The sequence below is a fragment of the Ammodytes marinus genome (assembly GCF_949987685.1).
Source record: "Ammodytes marinus genome assembly, chromosome: 17".
Lineage (NCBI taxonomy): Eukaryota > Metazoa > Chordata > Actinopteri > Uranoscopiformes > Ammodytidae > Ammodytes > Ammodytes marinus.
Genome location: NC_137221.1, coordinates 15,287,321 through 15,309,539, shown reverse-complemented (window position 1 = coordinate 15,309,539; position 22,219 = coordinate 15,287,321). Strand labels below are relative to the sequence as shown.

General features: G+C 41.7%; 1 protein-coding gene across 1 annotated transcript in view; it reads right to left on the bottom strand.

Annotated features, from left to right (window-relative positions):
- ctnnal1 (catenin (cadherin-associated protein), alpha-like 1) overlaps positions 1-22,219 on the bottom strand; it is a 50,173-nt gene that overhangs the window by 5,898 nt on the left and 22,056 nt on the right. Inside the window, exons 2-13 of the mRNA XM_080045464.1 lie at positions 15,833-16,022; positions 9,852-10,039; positions 8,762-8,881; positions 7,266-7,355; positions 6,835-7,005; positions 5,316-5,516; positions 4,367-4,453; positions 3,881-4,039; positions 2,941-3,033; positions 1,631-1,781; positions 749-786; positions 595-645 (exon numbers count right to left, since the gene is read on the bottom strand). Of these exons, the coding sequence (XP_079901590.1) occupies positions 595-645; positions 749-786; positions 1,631-1,781; positions 2,941-3,033; positions 3,881-4,039; positions 4,367-4,453; positions 5,316-5,516; positions 6,835-7,005; positions 7,266-7,355; positions 8,762-8,881; positions 9,852-10,039; positions 15,833-16,022 (1,539 nt within the window). The remainder of the gene's footprint in view (positions 1-594; positions 646-748; positions 787-1,630; positions 1,782-2,940; positions 3,034-3,880; positions 4,040-4,366; positions 4,454-5,315; positions 5,517-6,834; positions 7,006-7,265; positions 7,356-8,761; positions 8,882-9,851; positions 10,040-15,832; positions 16,023-22,219) is intronic.

Below are 22,219 nucleotides of genomic sequence, written 5' to 3'. Positions count from 1 at the left end.
TCTCAATTCAAAACGATTACGGATTCAAAATGGATTCCTTGATTCAGTTCAAAGGAGGATTTCAGGATCTTCTCCAGTCCACTGTGTGCTATGAGGCCCTGTGGCAAATTATTAGTCCATGTCCATTATCTATCTTCATTTTATGTCTATTTTAATGTGAAGCTTGTAATACATGTGATTTAAAGGCGAGTCAACATTACCGACGGCAGTAAAATACATATATATAATAAATGTTTTAATTAAAAAAATATATAATATTCTCTTTTTTTTATCGATTTTTTACAAATTATGATTTATTTTTAACCACCCCTCTTAGCAAACCGTGTTTTTTTCTTTTGTTGACACTCTGTGTTCAGTAGAAGTTCAGTAATCTGCATAATCCCGCTTCACTGTGGCGGTACATCTTGTGAAAAAAAATAAAATAAATGGTGGCCGGGAAAATCGCAGCCAATTACCATATGAACGCCATAAATTCTTCGAGCGCGAGACACAAAGTTTCCTAGAGATGAATATGCTGCTTGTCAGAAGAACGGGGTGCGAGGACGTGATGTATCACTATTGGGGGGCCGGGGGGGAGTTTATGGTGTGAGTTACCTCTGCATCCAGTTTGACAGCGTTGGCGGTCTTTAGGTTAGCGGAGAGTTTCTGTGTGGAAAAAGGAAAGACAGAGAAGCATTAGTCTTACTGAATGGATTCCCAACCATTGGATCGTTGCAATATTCATGAGAATGGATGGTTTGATACTCACCCCGGGTCTGGGTAGAGACAAATAAGGCCTTTTGTCTCCTAGGAGTAAAAAGAGTTGTTATTGTGGTTATGTGAACACAAGGTCATAAAATAACCAAAGCTAAATCATTGTGTTAGTTCTCTATAAGTGACAATTAGTGTTCCAATTATGTTCATTTAGCACTTATCGGTAATTATATTGGTTTGCTTTTATCACTGTCCAACTGGCCTTCACACATCTATTTTATCATTCATCATACACACAAACAGCAGCGTGGCTCGTTCCACTTGACTGCAGGGACAATAAACTGTACCGTCATGTTGGCAGAAGATTAGGATAAAAACAACAACAGCGACTCTCTCCACAGTGTTCCTATTTTTGAACATTTTAACACAGCCGTCAGAATACAAATGTATGATGGATGTGATCCTCTCAACCCCCGCTAAACTGCACTCGCAAAATATTTACCGTTGTTAAAGCGAAAGTGCCATTTCTTGAGGGCAACCGCTTCTAGGAAATGTATGCCACAAACATCTTTCCTCAGAATTAACGTATGTAAAAGCACAACTCTTTGTGAACGACATTCCCTGACACAAACACCAATCTATTTATACAGCGGCATCTACATACAGCTGATCTATAAGACTGATCAGAGTAACTAGGGCAACAATGATGAGAGAATGGGAGGACAGAGGAGGAATGACTGCATGTTCAATAGCATTGGCGTTGTCCTCTTTTTTCAAAAATAATTTAAACTTTCAATAAGCCTATTGAAGTGTCTGTGGGCAAAATGATTCACCAAGGTTTCATCCTAGAATATTATTCTGTCGGGCTGAAATGGGTGTATTGGCTTCAGCTTCGAGTGTCCATTAACTGAACTAAAAAAAAGAAAAAAAAACACACCTCGCCTGCCTTCAAAGACGTCATTGATCTCTCTGATGAGCAGGGCCATGTCACAGAGCTGAGACTCCCACGCCTCACAGAACACCTCCAGGTTCTCCTTGGCAATCTTGCTGGACGGGTGCAGGGCCAGTGTCTGCGCCGCCGACATGATCTGAGCAACAAACAAAAAATTGTGAGTACAATAAGAGAGAGCAGAACTGGTCATTTTCAACTGAATCAAAACAGCAGATTTGAAGAATATTGCCGGATGTACTTTGAGAAACAAACTCCAGGGAATAACCTAACCCATGTTATTTATTTGTCTTATAATAGAAAAAGCTATGTGAGCCTTTTTTCGTGGTTGCTGGCATTCTCACAGCTCTCTGGGGATGCAGGTAATAACTGGGGCTATAGTTCTCTTGAAATAAATCTTCAATACAAATCATCACTACAAGATGGCTAAACAGACTTTACTCTCGGGATTTTAATCAGAGCTTCGACTATTGTTGCGCTCATAAATGAACCGTAGTATATTACACAGCTTCATTACACACTGAAATAATCAAGGAAGCCCAAATCACACTGTGCACAACAAAGGTTTGTTTACATCAGTCAAATAGGTATTTTTCAATTATGATGAAAAAAATTTAGACTTAGTCAGGAGAGACCTGGCTTTGAAGCTTGAATTTATTTGGTCAAAAGAGTCAAGCATCTGGCCTTTGATGCTTTACCATCAACCTTGTGTTTTACACAAAAAAAGGGAGTAAGATTGAGCTACAGCTTAATGCACCGTGTTTTGAACACATTCATGATATGTTATATCTATAATCAAGTCTGGTTTCTTAAACTTCCTCAGTACAAGAAACCTCATTTGACAAATATAAGAAATTTAAAACTAAGCACACACACAAAACATGTATGCACACACACACATGACCGCCCATCCCCTCTAGTGTACCATTTAATAGCCAATTACCCTCCAGGCCACCACTGTATTACTTTGGGCACACATAGACATATCACCACCCCGTACCGCACCGTTATTGCTCGGCGGACCCTTTGACCTTAGAAGCGGAGTCATTACTGCGGAGTCATGCGGGGCTTGACATTAGCACCACGGGACGGGATCATGCTACGCTGCTGGATAATTAAGGGCATGGGCAGTTTCCGCCAGCAAACATATTAGATGGGGGTGTAGGTGGACAGTATGTTCTCAGCCTTCTTAAATGGAAGGCAGGTGTAGGAGTTAAGACAAAGGTGACGTGACTTGAGGCAATTTTCTTTTCTTCGTCCATACAGAAAAGACCATATTTGGAGGTGTTAAGAGCTACCTGTGGACCAATGACATGGAAGGTCTCCTCAGCGTGAACACAGGTGATCTCCAGAGGCTCTGTCCCCGACACGTGGCACAGCAGCCGACACGTCTGGAGCCAAAGACACACATGGGAAAATATGACACGAGGTCATCAGGTTTATACTGCAGGAAATTGATAATATGTCTACTTTATTCATGCTGTCTTGCTGCAAATTTGACCTCGAACTGGCAAAAAACAAGCATAGGTAATCAGACAGTCACAGTGAAATACATCTTTCAAGAGGTTTATAATGCAACGTATCACTGCATACTAGTAATTGTTTCTGGTTATTTGAATCCAGGTGAAATGCTGTTTGGCCTCACATATACCTTTTTCTTCTGGGTTTTGTACATTTTTCTATTTTCCAAAAAGAGCACCATTACTGTAAGCCTCTCTTTTTTAATTTAAACTCTATGTGTTGTTTGTAAAAAAAAACACTTGCAAAGACATGAGAAAACCTTGTGTGCTATTATTCTGCTTGCTGTTTGCACAGCACAAGCACATGTTGACCTCCTTTTGGTTAATGCTCAGAAGCACATGTAGCATGTCAGCTCTTTTTCAAAATAAGATAGATCGATAAGTATACATAAATATATCGGAAAAATCTAAAGCCAACAACAGTGTTCTTTTTATTATTATTTTACCAGTTGAACATGAAGTTCATTAAAGTATATGTGGGACACAGGTATGTTAGCTTGGCTGTTTGTGAATAGAACATATGTAATTGCTGACTTTATAGAAAAGGTGTGAGCTAAGATATAGATCTCAATTTATCTTAAGTTTCAGTTTCCGGTTGCTGGATGTGCCACATTATATATAGTATATTGTGATTGTGTATGCACTACATGAAGACACGTAAATAAACTCTCACTCACTCATTCATCCATTCATTCTTCTCCTAGCCTTCCATGCCTACCTCCACGAGCTGCTCCTTCTGCTCGGTGAGCTTGCGCGAATATTCCCCCACTGCCTCCAGGTTGCCCTCGGCGCCCGCGGCTTTGAGCGCCCGCAGAGGCAGCTGCTCCCCGTGAACTTTGAGCAGGTCTGAGGCCCGACTCACTGCCACCTTGTGAAGCTGCAGGAACCCATCAAAGATTAATATGGCAGCGTAAGAACAAGAAGAAGAAGGAGAAGAAGGAGAAGAGGGAGTTACGGAGGGCTGGAGAAGAACATTAAAGAGAAAGACATGTGAGCGAGAGGCAGAGATAAGAGAAGAAAGGGCCGATAGGACATGGTTGAGTTGGCAGGTAAGCAGAAGTGTTGTGAAGTGGGGGGGGGGGAAAGCTATACACAGGCAGAGTGTTCAGACAAGAGGCATTCCCTGTCATGTCTGTGTCTCAATGCAACTTAGTGTATATCTATTCAGACAGGCAGAGCTAAGAGGCATACCACCGTTACTCACCTCACGTCTGAGGTCGTTGACACTCTGGCATGTCTTCAGGATGGACACCTCCATGTCCTCTGTGGCCTCTTTGGCATGGACAGACTGCTGCTCCGGTGAGACAACAGAGAGAGGAAGTAACTCACTTTCATCCCTTTTGTCCAAAAAGCAAATATACATTCTACTCGACTTGCGGGATTTAAGAACACAAATTGTACCAGGCAGAACACCCCAGAATATTTGAACATACTCTGATGCAATTTTCAAAAAATATTGCAGTGCTCCAATTTCTCCAGACGGCCTTCAATTGCCCTACTGTACAATTGTTTGGAAGCACGCTCCCTCTCTCTCTCTCTCTCTCTCTATACTCTGAACACACTGAAAAACGTTTCAAATTGGAAAACAAAATGGCTTGTGTTTCGTAGGTCCACCAATTTTGAAGGCCAAGAAGACTCTGCTGAATGGCAGCGAGGCGCAAAACACTATGTGATGTTTCTCTCTCGGTCAAATAAGCCTTGGTAAAATAAATAAAATAAAAACGGTTCTTCGGGGATGGGTTGTTATGCTCTGTTGCTCCACGAGCGTTGAGTGAGAAGAAAGTGAGTAGGCAAAGTGAATGACAGGGAGAGAGTCGTAATGTGCATGAGTCAGTCTGTATGGATTTCTATCTGTGTAGCATGCTGTGTGTGTGTGTGTGTGTGTGTGTGTGTGTGTGTGTGTGTGTGCATACGCGTGTGCATGCCGCAGACTAGAGCGTTACCACAAAAGAAAAACTGATTTGTTTATAACCTTGCCAACTCCCAGTCCTTACTAACAGTGCTGTTCTTTATCTTATATCATCAATGCTTTTCTTTTTGCAAGTGTCTTATATATTAAGGTACTTATTATTACAGCTTGTGTTTTTTTATGAATATATTCCTATATGGGGGCATCTGTATTATTAGGTGCTTGCTTTGAGCCAACAACATACCGCGTGGACCCATGCGTGCACCAGCTGCTGAGTGTCCTGTCGAGCCAGTTGGCACAGACCTAGGATGGCCTGCCGCTGCTCGTGGCTGGTGTAGGGCGAGTCAGTGAAGTCCTCTGTCCGCTCCACCAGCACCTCCAGCTGGCTGCACACACTCTGTGGGGACAGGGAGTACAGGTTCTCCCGCAGGCACTCCACTATGGACTGCAGCAGGAGACAAAGAAGGAAAAGAAATGAAGTTGGCAACATGCACCGGAGGATTTCTGACCCACGTTATGAAGGACAAAAATGTATGTATGTAATAACTCATTGTCATTATTGACTTTATTGACCTCATCATTAATAAAACAAATTTTAAAAAAATGATTGTGGGATCAGGGTTTTGACTCTAAAGTCACCCTGGGTCATCAACAGTGCACCATAAACATTTGAAAACAGCATCTCAAGTGACCACTTTTTTTTTTTTTTTTTTTTTTTACCTTCATTTGACAGTTGAAGATTTTACAGAGTGGAAATGGGGAGAGAGAGAGAGAGAGAGAGAGAGAGAGAGAGAGAGAGAGAGAGAGAGAGAGAGAGAGAGATATGACATGCAGAGAATGGCCCGGGCCGGAGTCGATCCCAGGTTCCCCGCGAAAAGGATTGAGCCTCTATGGTACACGATATATACCATACCTTCTACACCACAGGAGCGCCCCCACATTTACATTTAAATTTCTATATATAAGTGTGCATTGTCCCTGCTAAATAAACCTGAAATAAATAAAGTAAGCAGCCATAAACGCTAAGGCATTTATGTTTTATCCATCTCTTTACTTTTTGTTCATAAGCTTTTAGTTAAGCTCTGCCATTGATTGCTATGAAGCCATTTATTAAAAGCGACACGAATCTCGGGGTCCCTTCATTGAAATACTTTCTTAATGGAAAAAGAAATTTAGAAATGTTAATGTTGAAAACACAAATACATATTTTCCCCCCCTTAAACCTTGGTTTTTCTTATTAATATGAATGGATTGTATGGCTGACATTTTTTTGTTAGAAAGGCTGTGTTACATTTATTTTTTAACAGCTACAATACACCTCAGCCTGACACTTCCTCTATGAGAAGGATCATTACTTAACGTTTACGTGTCGACACCTGTCAGACAAGCATCACTAACCTTCAGCCTTTTTACCCTGACATTTCTATATCCACTCCTTCCGCTGAATGTTAAAGGTGCACTATGACGTATGATGCACCTGAGACACTGTTAGAAGCTAGAAAGCTACCTTTAAAGTTTCAATGTTTTTGTTCACCTCAGCAGGGCAGGGCCCACAGTTTTGTTTAAAAAAAAAAAACGGTTTCGTTCCACGTGCCTCAATATACTTTTGTTTTGCCTTATGATGATAGAATTATTCAACAATCAACACTAAGAATGACATGTAGAGTAAATGTGTTTTGTGAATTAACTGCAGGCTCTGCAAATGTAAACAAATCCCACTCTCTTGAAACTGTATAGTGCACCTTTAGTTTCTGATCCCATACCTTGAAATCCTTGATGCCGTTGTAGATGTTTGCTGGGAGGATCTTGTTGTCCCCACAGCTGCGTGCCTCGGTGACTATCTCAATGACCTGCTCCAGGGCACAGCGCATCCGGTGGAACACGCCGTCTTTGTTGATCCGCGCCGACTCGCAGTCTGGGTGCCTCAGGCAAGTCTTTGGGAAGGAATTGGATGTGAAATGTCAGCTCTCCTCTACTCTGTTTCAAGTTCTATCCTTCCTCATGTTTTTCAACCACCATAATTCCCTCCCTGCGTTTTTTTTAATTTTTTTATCTTTACGTGACTGATTTGGAATATTACCATTGATCTATTAGCAGCTTTTGAAAAACCTTGAAATTGAATAAACATGAGAGCTGGACATAACCCAAAAGTCCAGAGGTGCAGTGTTGGAGTGTTGGTGCGCCATCTGTTTACCTTGGAGGCTGTGAGGAGCATCATGGTGCATTTCTCCAGCACTGCTCTGGCTGCTGCCATTCGTGCTTTCTTCTTCTCATCCTTTAAGTCCTACAGGACACACACACACACACACACACACACACACACACACACACACACACACAGTCAAGGGTGGCTTTACTCCAGTTGCAACTTCTTAGAACTCTCAGGCATTCAGCAAATCTCTTTAATGCTGGTATGGAGGGACACAAACATGAGATACAGATTCCTCCCCGAATGTATATACACAAGTCATTTGTGTTGTTATCTAACTAAGATACAGTTTGTATATGACCTGCTGCATCCCTCTCCATGTATTCCAAACAGCTCATTAAATGAGTCAGATATGAGATTTGGAGAAGGCAGCTGAATCAACTCCTCTCCCGTCACTTCCCAATAGCTAACAAAGACGATGTGATTATCCGTCACTATTTCTGCCTCTGTGCTCGCTTGGCTTTCAATAGACGAAGATGGTAGATTTTCTAAAGGGCTGTGCACTTGTGTATTGTGCCAGCAGGCAAGCCCATGTGCCGGATTGAATAGCATAGAAATAGATAAAGAAAACAGGTTGGCAAATGAGGAGAGACAGAGAGAATTAGCTGCAATGAGGAAGGGTTGGAGAGAGACATGATGTCTGTTTCAGAAAAACACGTGCCCCGAGGAAATTCAGAAAGCAGGATGGTCGATCCGCTCTCTCCCTGTCTGGATATTGCAGCCGTTGCACTTTTACATCAGCTCCTGCAGGGCGAAGCGCTTTAGTTGCAGAGGCTGAATGTGTGCATCAGAGTAGGATTAGCAGTCTTTGACAGAACAAAACCCTAACATGGAAGACTGCTATTTCTCAGGCTTTGAGCAAAAGTTTTGTTTTAGCAAATTTGCTTAGGTATACTGCACAGTAGCTGACATGTTGCAATTGGAGAATGCAGCGCTGAAAGCATGGAACCTTTCATGTCCAACCTTGAATCGTGATCGTATACAGTGTTTGAGGAGAGAATGAGTCATAACTGACCAGAGGGCATTTGTTTTTGAGGAGCCTGACAAATAAACCTTGTTACTTCTTTGTTTGATTTTGGGGAAGTGTAAATATTTGATGCTAGAATTATTGATTTGTTCTGAGCTTGCCCGCACAGTCATGGTGTAAATATACTGCACAGTTTCACAAGCTAATTCCACCACCTGCCTGCACATACACCACAATAGCAGGGTTTGGAAAATCACTGCTTGCTAGGAGATTTACATCTACATGAATAAACCAAATGTGCTCAGTGTCCCATGAAGAAAAAAGACAAATTATGGAATGTTCATAACGGTCACTATAGAAACATTATGCATCTTTTCAGCCAAGTTGGAGCACATTTGCATTTAATTTATTGAGAGGAATGTGAGAGGAATGTATAGTGTGTGTGGAGGATTTGGACTATCGTAGAGAAGAGATGAGCAAAGTTGTTGTTGTTATTCCCTGCATTGCTACTCACGTTCTGTCTGTCCCCCGTGAGGTGGGCGAACTCCACCATCTCGTTGCCAAACTGGCTGAAAATCTGAACAAATTCCTGGAAGGTGCTGACTCTTTCCAGATGGTCCAGGGTAACCAGCACCTTAGAGGAAGGGGAAAGGATCAGAGAAGTACAGTGAGTGAATGGCCACATACGGGTTTGGTGCACTTCTAACCCGTCCACACTTTAACAACCTGTTGCTGATCCTGTGGGATATCAGCAGGGAGTTCAAAAAGAGTAGAGAGACATATATGGAATACTACCTACAACAACAAAATAGTTTTATAGTTCTTACACTCTATTTATGTGGTAATCCAAAAAGCTCCCTTTTGTAGTATCACCATCTCAATGTGATCTTATTATATCAGCAATATCCCAAAATAAAACCGAGGAGTTGATGAGTTCCTAACCTGCACTTTAGGTAATGGTAGTCTTTATGTAGCTGCTTATTTACGTAGCTGTTGAAGGTACAGGCTAGCTGGCAGCGCTAATGCAGCAGCTTTTATCCACAGCAGACAAAGAGGAGGAAGAGATATAATTGTGTTTGCCAGTAATGGAGAACAGGGGGGCTGTCGAGTGTCCGTCCAAAAGGAGGCTAACCAGTCATGATTAGGCCCCCCTGTTTCCATTCTTGGCTCAGTCTACAGCTGCATCCGTATAACATTGTCTGGCTAAGAGCATATCCAGGTACGACGGACAGACAGAGAGAGACAGCCTCTTGCTCTGTGTTTTTTGGTGCTTCCCTTTAATTACCTCCAGAGTACTCCTTCAGAGAGCCAGTGCTTATCTATTAGGAAATGAGGGACTGTGTGTGTGTGTGTGTGTGTGTGTGTGTGTGTGTGTGTGTGTGTGTGTGTGTGTGTGTGTGTGTGTGTGTGTGTGAGAGTGTGTGTGTGTGTGTGTGTGTGTGTGTGTGTGTGTGTGTGTGTGTGTGTGTGTGTGTGTGTGTGTGTGTGTGTGTGTGTGTGTGTGTGTGTGTGTGTGTGCGCATGTGCGTGTGTGCAAAAGAGACGAGAGTTAATGCATAAATGGTTCAAAATGAATAGACAGTCTTACAGTTGCATTGTCTCACCTTGTTGCGTGACGTTATAATCTGTTTGATGACAATGCGGTCGGCTAAGACTAGGACTTTAGTGACTGAGGAGAGGAGCAGGCGGGCTGCCTTCACCATTCCCGTCCTATCACTGAACACTGTGACATGTCTGTCAGACTGACACGGCAACGCTGATCCCACATCTGTCAGCTGGGCAATGGCATCCCCTGCAAGAAAAGAAGGGGTGCAGTTGGGTTAAATTGATACATTTTACAGGCCGATATACTGTATTCTATCTTATTGCAGGTCTCAAATGTGTTTTTTTTTTTTTAGGATATTTTTTTGACATTTTCATGCTTTATTGATAGTGTAGAGACAGAGTTGAAATGGGGCAGAGAACGACGTGACATGCAGAGAACGACCGCGGGCTGGAATCGAACCCGGGTCCGCTGCTGGCCGAGGCCCATGGGGGGGACGCCCTACCAACTGAGCTAAGGGCGCCCCCTCAAATGTGTTTTTGACCAAGTGGAGAGACATTCATACAGAAATCTTTCTAGGCTTGAACATATTTGAATAATATTAATCTAGACAGTTTGGTGAGATTGCATCCTTACAATGCATAAACCTCGGTTATCTCATCGTCATTTCCCATGTGTTTTACTGTCTGTATATCTGGCCCTGTCTGTGAGCTGGAAGACCAACAGATGATGTATTACCTTTTCAATGATATGCCTTGTGAAAAAAAAGAAGCTGTTCAGAAATAAAAACTATGTTCCTCAGTGCATACATCTAAGGAGTTTACACATTTGAATTTGACTAATTAAACCAAGAGAGCAACTTTTGGTTGAACCTGGCGTTCAGAGTTTCTGGCTGACTGTCGGAGGATTCAGGAAGAGTTTCCTCCCAGTTGAATGGACAGAGCCAGTACATGCTGGAGGGTTTTTACATATCCCATCTGGCCTGCCTGGGATTCTCTAGGAATAGCTGGAGGATGCGGCTGTGCAGAAAAGCCTTAAGGCTAATTGGCCTTGCATGCTGCCACTGAGATCTGGATGCAGTTTAGAGGCAGAAAATGGAAGGAATTGGTGGTCAATAGATCATTTGCTAAAATTCCCTTAAAGGTGCACTATGAGACTTTTGGTGTGTCAGAGAAGTGAACATTTTCTAAGGTATAGTCTCACAATTGAAAAAAAAAAGTTCCTTAAAGGAAAATGTGATCCCTAGAACACTGTTTGAAGTTAGAAATCTACCTTTAAAGTTACTGTTTCACTGTTGTCAGCAGCAGGGCACACAGTTTTGTTTCCAAACATATTCTAGTCTTACATTTGGCTCCAGGGGCCTCAAAATAATTTTGTATTTATTTATGATTGTATCATTTTTCAATAGTAAGAATTACATGTATAGTTCATATGTTTTGTAAACTGTAAACAGGCTCTGCAAATGTAAACAAATCCCCCTCCCCTGGAACTGCATAGTGCACCTTTGAGTTAGCTCAGAAATCATTATGGCACAATGTTCTCCCAATATGCCATTCTTCACCTCTGGGAGAACATGTCGCCCTGGAGAGGATGATGAAACTGTGTTATATATTCAGCACAGTGGTACGACAGCTATGCCAGAACTAATAGCCAGTCACTACAGGCATGCTTTCTTTGGGTTAGACAAGTAAGGCCCTCAAATAAAGTTAGCAAACATAGACCACATGTGCTCAACCAAACGTATTCCAACCTTTAAACCTGCTCATACTAGCCCCAAAAGGGAAGAATACACCGTTTTATACAGAAAACCCATCACTAAAATAGCACCTGTCAAACGGAAAATGTCCAGGGTAGAGAGGGAGTGAGAGAGAGAGAGAGCGATATGTCAAAAAAAGAGAGGAGCAGGCAGAGGGGTAGATAGCTATAGGTCATTATCGGGTCATGCTTGCCCTATTTGGTTTGGCTAGCTCTTTAAAAAGGAGCAGCAACGAACAAACTGATTGCATCCGACAGGCTGCTTTCCAGTGCCAGCTCTGCTAACCAGTTAAAACATCCGGTGCCTGGCTCACAAAGAATGCTGCTCAACTGCCATGACACTACCAAGGCAGAGCAGAGCATAGGAAGCCAACTCTCCCATCTAAGTGGCAGAATATGGATGGTAACTAACTACTACCGTTGGAATTTGCATGACCTTTGAAGTAAAACATTTCCCCACTGGCCCCTTAGTTATCATCTGAATTGGTTTACCTTTGTATCCTCTGTTCATTATAAAAAAAAGCAGTTTTGTTCCAACATTGAAAATCATGTCACACAGGTGTAATGCATTCTGCTTTCTTTTCCTGTATGATAATTGTATTATTCATGAGTGAAAACTTGAAAGGTCGATCCTTGAAGTGTTGGGAGTCAGTGCTTGCTTTACAGGCAGTCAATCTAGCATGACTCAACCGGAGGCAACTTCTGTCTGTCGGTGGATTGCGATGAAATTTGATATACGGACATTCAGTTTCCTCTCGGGATTAATTGTAGTAAGTTTGATGATTGCTGAAGGATAATTCTAATTCCTGATGTTTTACCAAATGATTGCCCTTCACTTGTCACCCACATGTAGTCCACTCTTTAAGCATTCACACACTGCATGTGCTCGGAGTTTATTTTGATCTTAACTACCATCTTATCTTGAGTCTTTCAGCGGTGAGACAGCGTAAGGTGAGAAAGAAGCATGCAAATGTGCGAATGACAGCGAGAGACTGAGTGAAAGAGACAGAGACAGAGATCCAACACATTGCCTTCACTGACCTGCCTCATTAGATCTCTCCACCGCTCTGATGATGGCTAGCATCTAATTAAACCAGTGCTTTCAGCCTGCCTTTATTTCATTCATTATATAGCACACAAGGCTGTAGCCTGTCTGATTAAGCTCTCCCTGGAGCTAGGTATTAGAAGAAATGTCAATCGTACACCAACCAGCCCTTTCTCTCTCCAAGAGACATAAAGAATTAAAAAAAAAAGTATTTCTTTTCATCCATGTCTCCATTGTGTATTTTTTTTAATGGTCAGAAATGAGACAAAGATGTATCTTAAATCAGGGAACAGTTGATCATTGTCTGCCAGGAGAACTTTAAGAAAAAAACTGTGAAAACACCTCCCTTAGAGGAGGGTGAGAAGTGGAATAAATGAGTCACAGTGGGCGACACACATCCAGACATTTGCACATGCATACACACACACACACACACACACACACACACACACACACACACACACACACACACACACACTTTCCTTGTTCTTACCTTTTGCACAAACACATTTTCTCATCAGTCTTTCTCTCCTCCTCCCCCCAGCACTCTCTTTTGTCTGAGTTTCAGCCGTCTTAACAAATCAGCGCTGTGTGAGGATTAAAACGCTTTGCTTCACACAGCGGTTCCCCCATACATAACATAAACCTATTATCGCATTATGTGTCTAAAATTCTTATCCAATGTGATATTGTTTCCGGCCAGCTCTGCAGAAGGCTAAATGAAGTCCTTGTTTTTGTTTTTTTGCCTGATAACAACTAAGTATCAAGATATAAAGACATGTTTGACAGAGTGTGGTGACAACTTCCTAAAGTAAGAATTTATTTGATGGCACAGAAAAAGACATTTCTGACCAAAGCGTCACCTTTTCTTTCTCGGGTTGAATAAAGGCTGACAGTCGTGTGAGAGAAATCCACACATTCTTCTTCATTCACACTGGTTGTCACTGATCCCAGCCCTCCTACAACCCCCTGTTCCTCTTTGTCTCTCTCTCAGTTGCTAACTGTTTTTCACTTGATAGATCCATGCATCCATCCAAACAGAATCTCTTTTCAGATTTGCAAGCCGAGAGGGGACTCTTACGGCGCACAATGGGCAAGAGACATAATTAAAGCCTCTGGAAACCTGCTCTAAAATAGTAAAAATGTACATATGATATCAAAGTTTGGTTTCTTAGTAACATTTTACAAAAATCTGATTAAAAATAAATGTTCATAAATATTGTTAAACTTAGTTTAAAAAATATAGGACTGTGTGGGAGTGGCTGTGTCAAACGGTCTCCATGGCAACAGTCGTGGTATGTTTTCATAGAACGTTCGGGCAGAGAACTGCTGTGATTGGTTCAAAGTATACTTGTGTTAATACACAATACATACTTTGAACCATCAATAAGTACTAGAGTAATGGCCGCCTCACCACCAGATTTCAGTTAAGAGAATCAAACTTCATATCTTTAATTTGGATTTATAAAAATATGTTATATAATAGGAAATAACTACTCTTTTCAGATGCTTACTATATCATGCTACTTAAATAGTTAGAAGTATTATGTGGAGGTGGGTTAACCTTGGACAGGTCGCCAGTCTATAACCTAAGCTTCATGTTTACTAATGTGAAGGAAGCTGCAGATATTCAGAAATTCAAAACACAGATACAAACCCTGGTCCTCCTGACCTCAGGTTGAGGCATATTTCTAAATGAAACACAGTAGCAACCTTTGGGGCTGTGAATATCGGGAAAACTAGTCCTTCAACCTCGCCAGCAGTCTGGTGCACAAAGTCTCCTAGGAGCTTTCTATTGGAATCTATTATGCGGTATACTGCAGCACTTTTTCAGCCTGTACTTCCAACCAGTAACATCAATGCCTTTAGAACACTTTGGATGTCCTTGTGTATAATACAGTTTGACTGCCAGGCTGTCTAGACAAAATCAAAATTTGCAAAGAAATGTATAACACTGTGAAGCCTGAAGGTCTGCAAAGGCATATTTATCAAGTCAAGTGGAAGATACTGTCATTTAAGTTTGATCAACTTTACAGAAATTTGGTTTAGATGACGCAGGCTATGCTCTGGTTATTATAACGCAATACGTATTTTGAACCAATCAAAGCGTTCTCTGCCCGAACATTCTATAAAAACAATGTATGTTACCATGGAGACCGTTAATACAGTCACGACCACATGTTGTCAAACTGTCTAGAGCAGTGGTTTTCAAACTGTGGGGCGCGCCCCCCCTGGGGGGCGCGGGGTTATGGCAGGGGGGGCGCGGATGAATATGTGAAAAAAAAATAGTTTAGTTTGTGTTTTTTATATTAAGATCACGGCATAGCTGGACAAGAGTTCTTCTGCTTTGTTCCTCTCACTGCATTTAAATGCATTCATTATATTACAGAGAAATAGGTCTCGTTGAAGAAAAAGAGCACCAAGCCCAACCCAGAGGACCCTGCATAATTTTTTTTATTTTAAATTAATATTTTTATGGAAAATCCAAGTGTCTTTCTTCAATAGCTTCTAATTCATTAGACCCAGTGTCTCCAAATTATTTGTTCACACAAAATTCCTCATATTTAGCCTCTTAATTTTCCTCTCAAAGTGCACCAGATTCATGCATTTCACTTTAAAGAGGTGAAAAAAAATCTCCCGTGGGGGCATACCCCCGGACCCCCCAAGGAGGGTCTGGTTCTCCACTGGGTACTATTTTCCTCCAGCAGGACATTGGAGGCACTAGTGAAAAAACACTGGGTGTGTGAATGACATTTAACTAATCAATAATTTGGGCAAGTCTGTCTGCCTATCTTTCTGACTCCGCTGCACACTCAGTCACTACTATCCATGCTTAAAGGAAGCAGGATTAAAACACTGGATTAAGATGTTAAAATGTATTAAAAAATGTGTTTAAAAACGCACAACATTTTTTAGAATGTTTCAAAAATATGTTTAAATTTGTAAAATAATTAAAAGATCTTTCAAAACACACAGAGATTTAGCAAAAAAATCCATGTGTGTTCTCTGAGGGGGGTCTCACTCTCTCACACTTTGAAAACCCCTGGTCTAAAGAGTAAAAAGTCATTTTTTTAACTATGTTTTATTGTATTTATGAACCTTTACCTTCAGATTTTTGTAAAAACTGATTGAGTCACCAAACTTCGATATCATATACTGTATATGATGTTTACTATTTCAGACTGAGTTTCCAGAGGGTTTAACAAAGTAACACAGATGAGGAGACAGTAGCTTAGCCCTACCTGCTCTGCGTGCCTCGAAGCAGGCCTGACCCATCTCATCCTTCAGCTCTTGGTTCTCTGTGGCGATGGCCTCTCCGACGGCCACAAACCGTCCCACAGCCACGCTCACTGCCTGGCCCACCCTGTGTATGGCTGCCAGGGTGCGCTCAGACTTCTTTGGCTTGTCTTTATGATTGATCAGAGTGGTGATCTGCAGGAATGTGCGGAGAAAGAAAGAAAGAAAGGAGAAAGCCAGACATTATTTGTATGTGGGAAGGCAAGTAGCTACGTACATAACACTTTTATACAAAAACATTAAACAATTAGTGAATTATAACAAACTTGCTGGTAACACAGCAGCACATTGCAAAATTATTGTTAGGGTCCAAAGTAATGGAAAATAAATGTTCCTAAATTGTTGTTTGATAAATGACCTAAACAATGAATTAATAGAGGAATCAATGCAGCACCAATGTACAATCATCATATACTTTAATGTAGCCGCTTTCTGAGACTTCCACGGTTAGGTACTTAAAGTTACTATTCCATTGACCCACTTAAAAAAGCCCAGAGGAAGATAAATGAATACACAAGTTGCATAACTTCACACTGCCATTCTATAATCCCAACTAACAATATCAATAGTGGAAGTACTCTGCGAGATTCTATCCACACAACATATTTGATAAGATAACATGTTGAGTCTGGAGCACATGCTCCCTTTGCTTATCAGGAGAGAGGAGCTACAAGCAGAGATAACATTCAATCTCCAACACTCTCCTCTACACTACAGTACAGTGGATAAAATCTGGAGAAAAAAAGAACTGCAGCAAATACAGCTGATAGGACACACACACACACAGTTTCTGTGACATATACAAGAACACTGGGTAGTGCGTACACAGTTACACACGTGCCAAACTCAGGTGGGGCCTCTTAGTGGTAGTTGAGGGTATAAATTATGAATGGGTAGAGCCAATTATCATACATTATTTATCGATTGCTTCCGCTCTCTCCAGCTGTTATCATTGTGGTTTGTGTGAGCGTGTGCATGTGTGTCAAAGCATTTCGGGTGGGACGAGAGGGTGGTGGGTGGTGATTTTAATTGGTGCACGCACAGCAGCAGGTGGTCGAACTGGATAATCATTTACAGTGCTAGTCTTTGTGGGCGACCGAACACACGCTGGTTTCTGCTGAGCTCCGATGGCTGTTTGAAAACGAGCGGCATCCTGACACAGGAATGTAACCCCCACAGGCTTATTCTGAATGAAATGATTTGAAAGGTGTCAAGGTATATTTAAACCCCTCAGGTGGGAAAGTTGACACACGGAATTGTTACAGATCAGCGACCTTGAGGATTTGTGTTAGTGCGGTCCTTGGCTTTCTTTGTAAACAAAAAATCAAACAAAGTATGGAGATTCATTTTCTGTCAGTTGACTATTTGATAAATATGTTGTTTTCATTCTATATTCAGCCCTACATAATATGAGACAAAAAAAAGAGCCATGTTTGGCATATGTTCTACACAACACTGTATTGCTTCAAATTCCCTTAAAGAGGACCTATGATGCTTTTTGACTTTTATGACCTATAAACGTTGTTATGATGATTCATAGTCATGCTTAACCATACTAAATTATCAAATAATGACTTACATGCATTTCGACGTATTCCCTGCTGACCGTCTGGGGTGTCTGTGCAGAGCACTAAACACTATTCTAGCCAGTCGAGAAGTCACGTCTTCAAAGCGGTCTACCCTTTCATAATTCGTGACGTCGCATAAAAATTCGTGACGTGACCACGCGGATGTTTCCATGTATGGTAATGCTGTCACTTCCCTGTTCGCATCTGCCTCGCGCCCGTATAGGTCCATGCTCGCGCTTCCCGCCACTGAAAGTGTTCCGGAAGGAAGGTAACCAATCACAACGGAGTGGGGTTTGCAAGAGGGGGGGGAGGGTAGCGGAGATGGCCGATGCACAGGCGGAGGGAGCGGAGATTGCCGAAGCACACACACTCAAGTGTTGACAGGACGTGCTGGATCGCCAAAATAAGAGAAAGAGCTTCCCGAAAATCTACATAGTTTTTTGTGATGTGATTCGTGTCAGGTTGCTCTATAGCAGTGTAAAACAAGAAATTAAGACCAGAAAAGTAGTATAATAGGTCCTCAATGAAGTTCATATTCATTCCAATTATAGTGTGGTTCAATCACAAACAACAACTCATTCACTTTCATAATGGCACTCATCAAGGATTTCTAATAACCATAGAAGCCCTAGGGTTTATTTTTATAAATGAAAAAAAGAAAGATGTTCCTACTCACACTGTCATCATCATCATTCTTTATGGTAAACAATGGACATGAGGGATAGAGTTGTTGAGATGCAAGGGAGCAAAACAAAATATAGAAAAAACAAAAGCAAATGAAGAAAACTCAATAGAGTACCAAATATAGGGGTATGCTTGTTTATACATCACCCAGAACTTAAGCACCCAACAAATGTAGGCCATGAGGGTGTTTAGAGGCATAATGATAGACTGACATAGACTTGTATAAATATGTGTATATGTGTGTGAGTAGATCTCATTGTGAGCTGCAATGGCTGCTCTCTCTCCTCCTCCTCTATAACACCATACTACATCTGACTGTCAACGCGTTTCTTTAAAAAAAATGAATTCACTTTTCAATCTTTTTTTTGGTTTCTCTTACACGACTCCCTTAAGGACCAATTGTTCCAAGTAGCAACATCCTGAGCATGAAAGTGCTCATAAAGCACTTCTTTTTTGGTACGTCACTCGTCACTTTAAGTATCACTCTGTTTTCTTTATCTCTTTTTGTGTTTGAGCTTCCCTTCTTCCTGCAAGCCCAGCGTTTTCCCTCTGACTCATCCAGATGGGAGTCGGCAGCTCCGTAGAAAACACAGACGCCCACTGGGTGGACATAATGCAGCCAAGCAGAGGGAAATTAGGGCACCGGAGAACACGATTCACAACAACAACGTCACTAAATAGCAGTTTTATTAATAAATCGTAGCCACTATTTACTCGCTCACTCATGTCTGTGTGTTTTTTTTTATATGATTATATTTTACTACTTTGCACTTCTGCTAAGCTCAGGCCTGTGAAATGAATAGGATAAGATAATTGATACTGTTACTACCTCTATGAAGGGATGTTGATACTAAAATAAAATAACATTTTAATTATACAGTATAAAAACGTCACTTAAAAGCCATTCATGTTGTAAAACAGACCGATTAACATTTTTTGTAACCTGAAGCACATGTTTCTGATTACTACAGTGAAACATTTGCGTGTTGTGTGCAACGGAGAGTCTGTATTACACGTGTTTTTCATATGCATGCATATTGTCTGAATGCAGGGAAAGGCACAATTGTTTTCCCACAGGAGTTGCATAAGCAAATGGTGACACTCAGGCTGGCACTGATCCAGACACAAGTGTTTTAAGAGGGGTGGGGGGCAGGGGAGAGCAACTTGGCCTGTGAATCAGTAGTGTGAGCATGTGTGCAGGTACACAAACACTCAGACAGAGAGAGAGAGAGGAAGAGAAAGTGTCAGAGAGAGATTGAGAGACAGGCAGAGGTCAACGAGAGAGAGTGAAAAGTTACATCGGGAGAAAATGCAGTGTTTTTTTCTACACTGTGCCTGATGAGCGCAGGGAGAAGTTAGTTTAACAAGTGAAATAAAGTGTGTCTGCCTGTGAAAGACAAACAGTGGGAAAAAGTCTGGGTGAATTACAAAGAGAGAGAGAGAGAGAGAGAGAGAGAGAGAGAGAGAGAGAGAGAGAGAGAGAGAGAGAGAGCATAAAATGACCACTGCCTGGGATTTCCTCCGTTAGGGATAACTAGGTGGGTACATTTTACTGGGCTGTGCAAACAGGAACAGAGCAGGGTGGAGGGAACATAATATTGATACAGCGCCATCTCAAAAAGATAGGCCATTGTGTGTGTGTGTGTGTGTGTGTGTGTGTGTGTGTGTGTGTGTGTGTGTGTGTGTGTGTGTGTGTGTGTGTGTGTGTGTGTCAGAGAGGCCTAGGTTCAGGAAAACAGTGGTTAATATTAGTGCTGGGGTTTTATTTTGATACTGTAACAAATATGACTCATGAGGTTTCTTCTTACAAAAGTGGCCAAACTTCTGCAGTGTTGTTCATAAACTTTAAGTGCCTAAATCAATATTCAAATCAGTAAAAATATTCGATCTTCAACAAAGTAAACAAGACTAGAAATGATGACCGGAAGCCCAATGCCAATCTTCACTACCTCACACAGGTTTTGATCATCTGTTTTTTTGGACACATTTCGGTCGATGCCAGAAAAGTATTGAGGCCACAGCTTCGCTCCTTACAGACAGCTGCTCAATCATTAGAGGCTCTTTCAGGCCAAAAGTTTGAGACGTCTTCTGTATATTTTATTGTGGTCTACTCTTTTGAAATATCTCATCTAAAGCCAATTCTTCTTCATCTTTCTCTTTTTCACACCCACCCACACACACACACACACACCCTGGCCATACCATTGCTGCTGTGCTCTGCTGCACTCTCCGGCAGTGTTTGAATGCCAATGAGCACTACCAACAAAGCAGCAGGCATCCGGTCCCAAAGCCCTCCCATACCACTTTCAAGGATTTTAACACGATAAGAAATCTGTGAAATAAGCAAAAAAAAAAAGGCTTTATGGATGCTTTAAGTCAGACCTTCTGGACAGATTTGTTTATTGACTGGGCTAATTGAGCACATCCTTGACCCATAGGAAACCTGACACCCGTGTGGTGCTGTTGTATTCCCAGTGCTGCATCGTGTGTGTGTGTGTGTGTGTGCGCGCGTGCGTGCGTGTGTGTGTGTGTGTGCGCGTGTGTACGTGTGTGTGTGTGTGTGTGTGCGTGTGTGCGTGTGCGTGTGCGTGTGCGTGTGCGTGTGTGTGTGTGTGTGTGTGTGTGTGTGTGTGTGTGTGTGAAAGGAAAAGTGTGATAGTAAAAGAAGGAAAAACAACTTAAACTTATCTAATCTACTATGTAATACATGTTGGAGTCAACATGGAATTTACATTCTGGTAAGTTCATTCATGTCCCATTTGTCCCAGTAGCTCTCTTAACAACACTGTGAAGGATTTTATGTCCCTGATTTGTGGGAAAATGTGTAAAAAATTTCATATGTCAGAACAGTGGTAACCAAGCTCCCACACAAACCAAATAACACAGCAGCAGCATAGCCTGTCTGTCTGTCTGTCTGTCTATCTGTCTGTCTGTCTGTCCCCCACTTCTTACTTTCTCCCCTGGAACACGACCAGTCAATTCCCAGCCATCCACCTCTCATCTCTTTGTTGTCCATAATTAGCAGGACAATTACATGGCCATAAAAAATGACACCAACAGCTTTCTCTTTGCAACACAATACAACCGACCGTGCCCACCCATTGGTTGGCTGGGAAATCTCCACTAACGCCTCAAGGACACAGTGACCACCGACTATAAATCAGAGCGTAACAAAAGCTGGAAACATTTGTGGCTGCCTCCCGTGGCTACCGACTGAGTTTCTTTGGAGGGCTGCGCTGGAAGAAAGTTTGGTGTTGTTATCAGGAGTAATTCTTTCTCCCCGCTTGTTAATGCGTGAACGCGTAGATAAATGGGTGTGTTAGTGTACCGGCAAAATAAATCTTTTTTTTTTTACTTAAAACAGAACAATTCAAAGCCTCTTATCCAGTGGAAAATTTGCATCATTCTTGTCATCTAATACCTCAATGAAACCCTTCGCAAACAAAGGCCGGGAGATAAAAGCGGATGGGAGCGAGCTTATTCTAGAGGCTTGAAAAGGGTTTTATTATTGAACACACATTGTAACCATACATCACAATAATTGCTGGCTTGGCAAGTGTTATATCGGCCTGCATGCTTTTTTTTGGCTAATGTATATCTCTGATTCCCCCTTAGGCTTTTCTAGGCCCACTGACTAAAGTAACAACTCAAAAAGAACTCTTTCTTTTTTTTAATCCCAGATTGTAGCAAAGAATATTGAATTTCAAAGTTAGGAAACAGTATCCCAGTAGTCAAGGCTCAAGGAGTTTGAATGTGGGGGTGTAAATCAAAGGGGAATCATTATCCATCCATCTTGTGACAGCGCAGTTCATTCTTCTTCTTTTTTTGTCTACTTGAGCGTGTGTGTGCAGATATAAAGTATTTGCTTTTACTGCAGTAACGTCGTATGTATGCACGCTTGAATAACCACGATGTGCATGGGCAGGAAAATAATTGGACAGTCTTTGCAAAGAGAAACAGACAAGTAGGAAGGGGAAAGAAAAAGTTTGAACATCTTGTGTTTACTTTTGATCAGATGAAAAAAAAAAGTTGGCATTACTTTGTCCAAGGGATTTCACTTTCGCTAACTTTGCTAGCTTG